The sequence below is a fragment of the Nematolebias whitei genome, chromosome 12, assembly GCF_014905685.2.
Source record: "Nematolebias whitei isolate Nwh7 chromosome 12, NemWhi1, whole genome shotgun sequence".
Taxonomy (NCBI): Eukaryota; Metazoa; Chordata; class Actinopteri; order Cyprinodontiformes; family Rivulidae; genus Nematolebias; species Nematolebias whitei.
Genome location: NC_056509.1, coordinates 15,531,165 through 15,543,163, shown reverse-complemented (window position 1 = coordinate 15,543,163; position 11,999 = coordinate 15,531,165). Strand labels below are relative to the sequence as shown.

The 11,999-nt window shown below is 41.5% G+C and overlaps 2 protein-coding genes across 2 annotated transcripts in view; both read left to right on the top strand.

Annotated features, from left to right (window-relative positions):
- The window catches only part of LOC119418762 (gamma-aminobutyric acid receptor subunit rho-1), a 68,367-nt gene that overhangs the window by 27,595 nt on the left and 28,773 nt on the right, over positions 1–11,999 (top strand). The gene's annotated exons all lie outside the window — the stretch shown is intronic.
- Positions 8,207–11,999, top strand: part of LOC119418035 (gamma-aminobutyric acid receptor subunit rho-1-like) — a 12,916-nt gene continuing 9,123 nt past the window's right edge. The window contains exon 1 of the mRNA XM_037685281.1: positions 8,207–8,365. Within this exon, the coding sequence (XP_037541209.1) occupies positions 8,222–8,365 (144 nt within the window). The 5' untranslated portion in view covers positions 8,207–8,221. The remainder of the gene's footprint in view (positions 8,366–11,999) is intronic.

Below are 11,999 nucleotides of genomic sequence, written 5' to 3'. Positions count from 1 at the left end.
CCATCTTTGTGAAAAGAAATCGTCCATCGTTAAACAGGGGTGGAGGCCTCCGGGTTCAACTGTCCCCCTCTTACAATGCTGTGATTGCTAGTATCACTCAGCCCTCTGTGAGTAGTAAACAGCCATCAGTGTGCTAATGATCCATTGTTAGGCTGATGGTCCTTCTTGAGCATGTGATCAACTGGTTTTGGTTGTCAGCAGCAAAACTGGTTGATCCACTCTGAGACAGTGCTATTTAAGAGACTGAGCTGAATACAGCTCCTCAGACTGAGGAAGTCTCTTGGATGAGAGACGAAACGTTTCTACATTTTTTTGTTGATTTGCTTTGTTTTGTTTTTTTGAATGTCCAGAGGACCAGATTTAACTTTTTTAGATTTTTCTACCTGGATTATTGAGCATGCATCAGGATACTTGTAATGGGTCAATTGTGAACAATATTTTAACTTACTGACACCATTTTTAAAACTTGGACCCGAGTGTCGAGCCATTTGGAGACATGTCTTGTCTCCTAACATCCCATGAACTGACACATTTTAATATTGCAGCAAGAATTTCTTGTTCAAGTTCAGAAGAAGTTGGTTTTCAAAGATTTTTGAGTCCAATCTGGCTCTTTAGGGATAGAGAGTCTGTCCTGTTGTACTGAGCAGTCTTTCAATAAGGCCATGGGTGGCGCATATCTTCTGGCTGACTCTCTTGCGGTGGAATACATTTTGGGTGTGTTAGTGGTGCTGCAGATGCACCCAGCTCAGTGGCATATATACTAGAATATATGTCATTGGCCCAGCTCTTCTTGAAGGCGGGCCTAACGTTACCTGCCCACTTTGCAGTGATTCAATGGACCAACTCCCCTCTCACCATTGGTTACTTTCAAAGTAACAAACAAATCAAAAAGCCGCAACATGAATGTAACTTGTAATGCAATGCATAATAGAAATGTAGTGTAGTAGAAAGTACAGATACTTGATGTAAAATGTAGTGGAGTAAAAGTATAAAGTACCCACATTTAACTCTACTTAAGTAAGGTACAGATACATGAAAAATTTACTTAAGTACAGTAACAAAGTATTTGTACTTAGTTACATCCCACCACTGGAGTTTAGTGATGGTTTAGAAAATTGTAAAATCAAGCTGTAATGTTTATTAGCATAAACAGAATTATCTGATTTCACCTAAATTACACCAAATACAAATGTATGAATGAGATATTCATATTCCCTTTTAATGTAATTTAAACAGTTCAGTTAGAAACATGGCTGTTTGGAAGATTCTTTTAACAGAAGGTGATGTTTGTAGGTTTGATGGTCATTTTAGAACTCAGCAAAGATGAAAGTAAGAATTTGTCCAACTTTGAAAATGTTATTGTAATTTCACTTTGTTAAATCTGAGGCCATGATTCTTGATTATAAAACAAGTGGAATGCCCACTCTGGCATGTGGAGATGAGTCTTTGCCTCAGGTGGAGGAGTCTCTGGGCATATTGTCCCTAGTTAGTATAGGATGGAGTGGGAGATGGATTGATGAATTGCGGCCTCGTCCTCAGTAATGGTAAATGGACTGTACTTATATAGCGCCTTTCTATCTTATTTCAAGATACCCAAAGTGCTTTACACTACAATCTGTGTCCTCATTTACCCATTCATACAGCACTCTATTAGATTTCCATCCATCCATCCATTATCTTTACCTGCTTATTCCATTTTTGGGTCACGGGGGTCGCTGGTGCCCATGTCCAGCAATCACTGTGCGAGGGGCGGGGTACACCCTGGACGGGTCGCAAGTCCATCACAGGGACACATATAGACAAACAAGATAAACAACCATTCACACTCTCACTCACACCTAGGGACAATTTAGAGTTACCAATCAGCCTAACATGCATGTTTTTGGTCTGTGGGAGGAAACCGGAGTACCTGTAGAAAACCCACGCATGCACTGAGAGAACATGCAAACTCCACCCCGAAAGGCCCCTGGACTGGGGTTTGAACCAAGGACCTGCTCGCTGAGAGGCAGCAGCTCTACCAGTTGTGCCACCGTGCTTCTCTACTAAATTTCTACAAAGCTAATTGAACAAATCATTCTAAAGAGACTAATCAGTGCTTTATCACATTCATACACTGATGGGACACACATCAGAGGCTTTGAGGGGTTCAGTGTCTTGCACAGGAACACTTCGACATGTGACTGCTGGTGGATTCGAACCCCCAACTCTCGCATTGGAGGACGACTGATCAAACCACTCAGCCGCCCCTTTTTTACCCTCAGTAATGCGGGTGTTGCTTCAGTCAGTCATGGTGGAGAAAGTGTTTAGTCGAAGACAAAGCCCTTTATTCAATTCAATTCATTTAGGGCCAAGTTACAACAGAAGTTGTCTCAGGACACTGAACAGTAACATCCATATATATATAAAGCTAATTAGTAAAGTTCTCTATCTAAGGAAACAGCAGATTGTATTGAATCTTCACTTCGTTGCAGTCTCCCATCATGAGCAAGCACAGTGGCAACAGTGGAAAGGAAAAACTCCCTTTAAACAGGAAGAAACCTCCAGCAGAACCAGGCTCATGACAAGTGGCCATCTTCTTTGACCAGCTGGGTTTGAGAGGACATGAAGGAGAAACAAACACAGAATGGCAGGTCTAGGTTTACTGTCTATAAGAGGAAAGGCAAAAAAAAAAAATCTAATACAGATAAGGGTATAAATATTTACAAATACAAACATGTAGAGTAGAGCAAGTAAAGACAGCCGCAGAGTGAGGAAATGAGGTCATTTTGTCCTCCTGCATTCTAAGCCTATAGTAGCATAACTAAGGGACAGCTCAGGAAACCCAAGCCAACCCTAACTACAGGATTTACCTAAAAGGAAAGTCTTAAGCCTAGTCTTAAAACTGGACAATGTGTCAGCCTCACGGACAGAAACAGGAAGTTGGTTCCACAAGAGAGGAGCCTGATAATTGAAAGATCTTCCTTTCATTCTGCTTTTGGAAACTTTAGGAACCACAAGTAAACCTGCACTGTGAAAGCCAAGTGCTCTGTTAGGAAAGTATGGAACAATAAAATCACTAATATAAGATGTAGGTAGGTTGTTGAGAGGTTTGTAGGTTAGAAGTAAGATTTTGAATTAAATTCGGGATTTGACAGGGAGCTAATTGAGAGAAGCTAAAACTGGAGAGATATGACCTCTCCTATCAACTCTCTATTAGAACTGGAGGCCAGATTAGTGCCATCCAAGGAGGGAGAAAGACTGACAATTTTATTCCCAAGATGCTCAGGTCCAAAAACTAAAATCACAGTCTTGTCTGTGTTCAAAAGAAGAAAATTAAGGGTCATCCATGTTTTTATGTCTTTAAGACATGCTTGTAGTTTAAGTAACTGATTGGATTCATTGGGTTTAATGGACAAATGTAACTATCATCAGCATAACAATGAAAATTTATCTCATGCTGTTTAATAACTGTACCTAATGGAAGCATATATAAAGTAAAGTGTATCTGTCCAAGTACTGATCCCTGAGTAACTCCATGACTAACTTTGGTGTATGCAGAAGATTCATTATTTATATTTACATACTGTAGTCTATCAGATAGATATGATTTAAACCACTTTAGAGTTGTTCCTGTAATTCCAACATCATATTCAAGCCTCTGTAGTAAAATATTGTGATCAACTGTATTAAATGCAGCACTGAGGTCTAACAGGACTAGTATAGACACAAGTCCATTGTCTGAGGCCATGAGAATATAATTTGTGACTTTTACTAGTGCTGTTTCTGTGCTATGATGATCTCTAAACCCTGACTGAAACTCTTCAAACAGATTATTTATTTGTAGATGTTCACGCAACTGACCTGCAACTATTTTCTCTAGAATTTTTTAGATGAAAGTTAGGTTAGATATAGATCTATAATTGGCTAGGATTTCTGAGTCAAGACCAGGTTTCTTAGGTAAAGGTTTAATTACAGCAACATTAAAGTGCTGTGGTTCGTAACCATTCATTAAAGACAAATTAAGTAGATCCAAAATGTGGACATTAATTGGGGGAAATACCTCTTTAAACAGTCTGGTTGAGATGGGATCTAGCAGACATGTGGATGGTTTGGAAGAAGTTATTATATTTGACAATCCAGAGAGCTCAATAGGACAAAAACCGTCCTGACATAAATCAGGTTTCAAGTTGTGTTTATTTGTCATATCCATGTTAACACAAGGTCAACAGTACAAGGAAATGCTTAGGATGAGAAGAACTGACTTGACTCGCTAAAAAAATCAAAGAACAAACAAACAAGAAATACTAAATCATGCAATAAGGGGACAAAAATAAAGGTTCTAGTGACATTTCTAAAGTTGACTTAGACTAGATTAGATTAGGCTAGTTATAGTACTGAACAAAAACCTGGGGTAATTTCTACTTTCATCTATTAAAGGTGAATAATATAAAGTTCTAGCTTTACGGAGAGCTTTCTTACATGCTAGCAGGCTATCTCTCCAAGTTATATAAAATTCTTCCATGTTAGTGAAGCACAATTTTCTTTCCAGCATTTTTGAATTACAGTATGCAACTCAGAATTGAACCAAGAAGTCATTTTCCTCTTATTGATCACTTTCTTTTTCAGCTGAGCAATTTTATCAAGTGAAGTTTGCATTGAAGTTGTAAAAGTATCAACAAGATCATCCAAGTCACTGTTCTCTACCACATTACGCTGCAAAACAGAGGACAAGAACAATGGAAGAGATTTTTTAAATTTGGGTACAGCATTCTCTGATAAACACCTACTATAGTGAAATTTACTCTGAGTGGCTATGTCAGGGGTGGGCAAACTTTTTGACTCATGGGCCACAATGAGTTCTAAAATTGGAGGGAAGGGCCAGACCAGGAACAGATGGATGTAGTGTTTGTGTGATGTTACATCCCAGCACAATAACAGCCGCCGGGACGCTATTAATTATGGGCGATTCCACCTTCTGCACCACTCAAGCAGCCACTAAGTCAGGATTATATGATAGAACAGTGATTTTATTTACAATAGTGAAATCACTGACGGGCAGCACAGTGGCGCAACTGGTAGAGCTGCTGCCTCTCAGCGAGCAGGTCCTTGGTACAAACCCCGGTCCAGGGGCCTTTCTGGGTGGAGTTTGCATGTTCTCTCTGTGCATGCGTGGTTTTTCTCCGGGTACTCCGGTTTCCTCCCACAGACCAAAAACCTGCATGTTAGGCTGATTTGTAACTCTAAAATTGTCCCTAGGTGTGAGTGAGAGAGTGAATGGTTGTTTGTCTCGTTTGTCACTATGTGGCCCTGTGATGGACTTGCGACCCATCCAGGGTGTACCCCGCCCCTCGCACAGTGATTGTTAGACATGGGCACCGGCGACCCCCGTGACCCAAAAATGGGAGAAGCGGGTAAAAGATAATGGTTGGATGGATGGATGAAATTATTGACTTTGTGGAGTCTTACCAACTTCAGGCCAAAACAACAAACAAACAAAAAAAACCCCACTGTATTTTCTCTTACCTGAAGAAAAATAAAATTAACCAAACCACAAGTTTCTTACCTCACTATGCTAATGGAATACAGGAGAAAAGTCAAAATAAAGTGGCAGCTCACCTCTACAAACTCTTCACAAAACTTTTTACAAATACAGGATCATTATTTGAGTACTCTTAAATAGTCCTAATATTAAAGGTCCTATTATTGCACCTTAGCACACAATATAGCAATAACATTTTACCCTTTCAATGTACTTTCAATTTAAATGCTTTAATGTTAACACTAGGAGTTAGTTATTGAAAGAGGCTTATTTTTCATTTTCCAGATCAATACAAATGCAGGTGTTCAGAAATAGTAGAACAATACCATCAGTGACATTTAGTATAGAAAAGTATTAATGTTTGATAATTATTTTTTTCTATAAGCATATTCAAATAAATGCAGCGATCCCCATACAGTAACCTGGAGGCTAGCGCTAGCATGCTAGCTCCAGAAACAAACAAACCAACAAACTCACCAATTCCCACTTTTAGAATACACAGTCAGCTGAAGTTTTTTTCCCCCACAAACAGAGACATCTAAAAGTTAAGAGGCATATCAGTCATAAAGGGCAATATGGGCAATAAATAAAGGGCTTTCAATGGCTTAAAGCCTACCTGCAGCAGCTAGCTTAGCCTCTCTCACACATAGCCTGGTTGTTGTGAGTGTCACTGCACAATCTGTTCTGGAAGCATGATCCATACAATGCGTTCAGCTCTGGGGGCAAGAAAAGTGCGCTCAGAATGGTCCTATTCTCTTGTATAGAAGAGGAGTAACTGTGCATGTACAACTTTTCACGAGAATCTATGGGCAAAAATGTTTGCGCTCCAAGGTAGAAATACGCCAACAATCAGACAATGTCCTTGATGAACAAAACAACTTTACTCATCATTAACTTTAAAATATTTCTCTTACACAACTAAGAAAATACTGAATATACAAATATTTGGAAATATTTTTATTATTTTATTTTTATTTAATTTGTTTATGGTACTTAATCTCTATTTCATAAGTCAAAACCAGATCAAGAGTGTGATGATGAGAATGAGTAGGTTTGTAGACATTTTGGGTATATTCAGTTGACCCTGGGTTGTCAGTCATTTGGAGCACTAATGAAATCGGCCAAATTTCTAGAGAGAACAGCGGCTCCACCCAAACTGGAATGGATGCCACTTCTCCACATCAGACCAGGTTTTCCCCCAAAACACTTCAGTTATATACATAGACCATGTTGTTTTCAGTACACCACCTGGACAACCAGTGGTTGGATGACAACATGCGTCTAAACATGTCATCGCTGGTCAGGTTGGCGAGGGGACCAGAGAAAACTATGGAGTCCAACATAGTTTTTGCGAAGTTACATACCGAAGCAACATTAATTTTAGTGACAGGCTTAATTGGTTGTCATTACTGCCAACGTGAATAACACTCACTGTATTTAGCCTTAGCTAGCAGTTTCAAGTAGGATTCAGCGTCGCCTGCTCTGGTCCCCAGCATACATTGGACTATGGTTGCCGGTGACCCTAGTGCCACGTTTCAAACTATGGAGCTGCCAATGACCAGAGTCTGCTTCTCCGTGGGGGTGTCGCTGAATGAGGAAATTAATTGGAAATATTACCGTGTTGGTGGTAAACTGGGGGCTTAGCCTTAGCCCTACCCTTACTCCGGACTGCCATCCAGCTGGTCTGGGGTCCTGGCTGCTAGGATTCTGCTGGAAGATTCTGATTTAGTTAATCAGATCATTTACTGAACTGTCTATGTTGAAACCCTCACCAATGTCATGAGGAAACGAGCATCTGAAATGAGCTTCCTGTGTAGGGTGGTCGAGCTCAGCCTTAGAGTAAGGCTGAGGAGCTCAGTCATCGGGGGAAACTTGGAGTAAAGCTGCTGCTCCTTCGCATCTAAAGGAGTCAGTTGAAGTGGTTAATCTGATTAGGATGCTTCCTGGACCCCTCTAGAGATTTTCATTACAGTGGGAAGTGGCTATGGGCAAGACCTAAACCTTGCTGGATGTCTGGGTTGATCTTCTCTGGCCTGAGAATGCCTTGGGGTCTACCAGAATGAAAGTGTTACTGGGGAGAAAGAGGTCTGGGTTTCTTTCCTGGACCTATTGTTTTCTCAAGCTGACTATGGCTAAGCGGTAGACGATAGAGATAGAAACAAAAATGTTACTGAACTCAATGATGAGTTGCTCTCACACAGAATGATGTCTGGTAATAAATCTATTCCACAGATTAACTAAATTGAATGAAGAGGTGTTGTATTCATGCAAATGGTTTTATAAACCAAGGGGACAAATTCTTACATAATTTTTTACCATGACCCCAGAGGACTCCATAGCTCTTGAAGTTTTGGAAGATTGCGTTAAGAATGTAGACAGGTGGTATAATACTAGAATTGAAGTCTTTGTCTTCTGCCATTGTTGTGACTTAAAGCCAACACTTTCCAATTTACTTAAATTGCCCTGTTTTATTTTTGGAATCCGAATTTAGCACATCAGTATCAGTAAATCATCTTAAATAAATGACAAACACAAAGAAAAATAGCAGTAAGTGAACAAATTGGCTTTATCTTTTGTTCTGATTTATAACAGTTGAAACAATATGTTTGTGACTGGCTCCATTTGTTCTCAACATGTTTTTCTGTTTTAGGTATAACCACGGTGCTCACCATGTCTACTATCATCACTGGAGTCAATGCCTCCATGCCAAGGGTCTCCTACATCAAGGCTGTGGATATTTACCTGTGGATAAGTTTTGTTTTTGTCTTCCTGTCAGTTATAGAATACGCTGCCGTCAACTATCTGTCTACTCTGCAGGAACGCAAAGAAAGGAAACAGCGAGAGAAGGTTGGTATCATCCTTCGTTTTGAGAAGTGTTTAAACACAAAGAATCTTAAGTCTGGCACAAAACCTGTCATGGTTAATTGTAACAACCCAAGGATGTAGGGTGACTTGAGGACTAGACAAAATAAACAAAACATAATTTACAGTGCCTTGCGAAAGTATTCGGCTCCCTTGAACTTTTCAACATTTTACCACATTTCAGGCTTCAAACATAAAGATATAAAATTTTAATATTTTGTGAAGAATCAACAGCAAGTGGGACACAATCGTGAAGTGGAATGAAATTTATTGGATGTGTCAAACTTTTTTAACAAATAAAAAAATTGAAAAGTGGGACGTGCAATATTATTTGGCCCCTTTACTTTCGGTTCAACAAACTCACTCCAGAAGTTCAGTGAGGATCGATGAATGATCCAGTGTTGTCCCAAATGACTGATGATGATAAATAGAATCCACATGTGTGTAAACAAGTCTCCGTATAAATGCACCTGCTCTGTGATAGTCTCAGGGTTCTGTTAAAAGCGCAGAGAGCATAATGAAGACCAAGGAACACACCAGGCAGGTCCGAGATACTGTTGTGGAGAAGTTTAAAGCCGGATTTGGATACGAAAATATTTCCCAAGCTTTAACTCACTCACTGCTGATGTATGACCAACAACAGCTTCTGGATCTTCGTTTTTCTGTCACCGATGTTGCTTATTTGGAACAATATGAGCATACCTCTGGACCCTCCCCTCCTCCCACCCTGCTGGCGGACGTGCTAGCTTACCTCCGCTGCACTCCTCACCTCCCTGCCCGGAGACATTGCCTCAGACGCTGGGGAAAAAGGGCTGGGCGGCTGGTAAAGCTTAAAGCCCTACGCGCTGCATCATCCTCTTCAGCTGGTGGTCATGGTTTCCATCGCCAGCTTCCCGCATGCCCGGACCAGGTAAACAACGGGAGTTGTCAGCTGGTGTGCAGCTCAGACCGACCCGGAGAGGCTGTTATTGAAAACCTGAGGCCACTGATGCGCACGAACTTCACTGCTGGTGGCTCCACTTTGAACAGTATCCGGATGTGTGTTTGGTCAACGCAAGATCTGTTACCAACAAAACTTTTATCCTCAGGGACTACTTTCAAGAGTACGAGTTGGACTTTTTCTGTATCACAGAGTCTTGAATGTCTCCGGGTGAGTCCAGCGCCTTGACAGAATTATTGCCACCGAACTGTCTGTATTTTAACGCCCCACGGCTATCAGGCCGGCGCGGTGGTAGATTATTAACAATATTCAAACCAACTTTTGACTGTAAACAACTGCCCATCCCAGTTTCCCACGCCAGATTTGAGCTGAGCGTCTTTGAACTCGGCCATTCGCCTCCGATGTTATTTGCACTCGTCTACCGCCCACTTCGATCTAAGGATTTCATAAATGAGTTTTCTGACTTATTGGCTGAAATCACACCAAAATATGATCATGTTTTCGTTATTGGGGACTTTAATTTGCACATGTGCTGTCCTGAGAAGCCCTTGGTTAAGGACTTTTTAGATGTATTGGACTCATTTAATCTAACTCAGCATGTAAATGGTCCCACCCAAGAGCGTGGACATACACTGAACCTTGTTTTAACACGTGATGTGACTGTTAGTGATCTTGAAATTGGTGATAATGTTTTTTCAGACCACATGCCAGTCCGGTTTGAGTTCACCCTCCCCCATCTAACTCCTAAGCCGTGCGTTCCTGCACGTCGCAGCCGGACCATTAACCATTTCACTGCCGCACGTTTCACAGATGTTTATAACTCTGAAATGATAATTCAGCCCCTTGTGTTTCTTACTACCACTGAGGAGCTGACGTCCCAGTTCAACTCTGTCTGCTTAAAGACTCTGGATCATGTTGCGCCTGTTAAAACCAAAAAATCAAAATTTAGAGCAGAACCTTGGCTGAGTGACGTCACCAAGGCCGTTAGACAGCAATTTAGGAGGGCGGAGCGCAAGTGGAGAAAAGACAGGCTGCAGATCTCTTTTCAAATACTTAAAGAGAGTTGGCGCCGTTATCAGAAAGCAGTGAAAGCTGCTAAATCCAAATACTTCTCTGATATAATTACCTCAAACTCTCGCAACCCATGTGTCCTCTTCTCCACCCTAAACTCTGTTCTCCACCTCACTGAACCATCACCTCTGGAAGCCTCGACTGAGTTGTGCGACAACTTCTTACATTTCTTTTTGGAAAAAAATGCGACCACCCCGGCTCTCATTTCCCCTCCAACTCATGACCCATCCATCCCACCTCAATCTGTAGCTCTATTTGACAATTTTGAACCCATCACTCTATCTTGTCTAGAGCAGGTCATGGGCAGCTTGAAATCTTCTGGTTCCCCCTTTGATGTGGTCCCCCCTCAACTACTAAAGGAGGTTTTTCCTACTCTAGGTCCATCCATTCTTACTATAGTAAACAGTAGTTTATCCACTGGCGTGGTGCCAAAATCCTTTAAACATGCTGCTGTCCAGCCTCTCCTGAAAAAACCAAACCTTGACCCCTCAGTCAATTCCAACTACCGGCCTGTCTCCAAACTCCCATTTGTTTCTAAATTATTGGAGAAAATAGTCGAGTCCCAGTTGAAGTGCTTCCGGGAGGGTCACGCCATCTTAGAACTATTCCAATCTGGCTTTAAACCTCTCCATTGCACCGAAACTGCCCTGCTGAAGGTCTTTAATGACATTTTTTTAACCACTGATACCGGTGATTCTGTGCTGCTTGTCCTATTGGACCTCACAGCTGCCTTTGATACCATCGACCATGAGATCCTCATTGCTGGATTGGAGCAGTGGGTGGGCATCACAGGGTCAGCCCTCAATTGGTTCAGATTCTACCTCGCTGACAGATCCTTTTGTGTCTCCATCAAGGACTTTAGTTCTGCAGCAGCAGAGCTTAAATGGGGGTGGGGGGGTGGGGGGGGTGTTCCGCAGGGGTCCATCCTGGGTCCCCTCCTGTTCTCTTTGTACCTGCTGCCTCTTGGTGCTATTTTCCGGAAACACAACATGCCCTTCCACTTCTACGCCGATGACTGTCGAATTTACTTCCCCCTAAGACACAATGGTACATGCTCTATTCAACCTCTGCTCGACTGCCTGGCTGACATCAGGGACTGGATAGCTTTAAACTTCTTAAGTTTCAATGAAAAGAAGTCTGAAGTCATGTTGTTCCCTCCCAATGACACGATCACAAACCACTGCATCGACCTCTCCGCTCTAACCCTGTCAGAAAAACAAAGAGTCACTAATCTGGGAGTGATAATGGACCCTTCCCTGAAACTTAACAATCATGTAAACATGTAAACATGATTGTTAAATCATGTTTCTTCCAACTGAGGCGGCTGTCTAAACTGAAGCCCATATTGTCCAAAAATAACCTGGAGACAGTAATACATGCATTCATTACATCTAGGCTTGATTACTGCAATTCGCTCCTGTTTGGTATCAGTCAAACCTCCATAGTGCGACTACAACTTGTCCAGAATGCAGCAGCCTGATTTTTAACCAGTACAGGCAAAAGAGAGCACATTACACCAGTTTTGGCCTCACTGCACTGGTTACCGGTTCACTTTCAAATCCAGTTCAAAATACTCATGTATGTCTACAAATCACTGAAAAGTTTCGC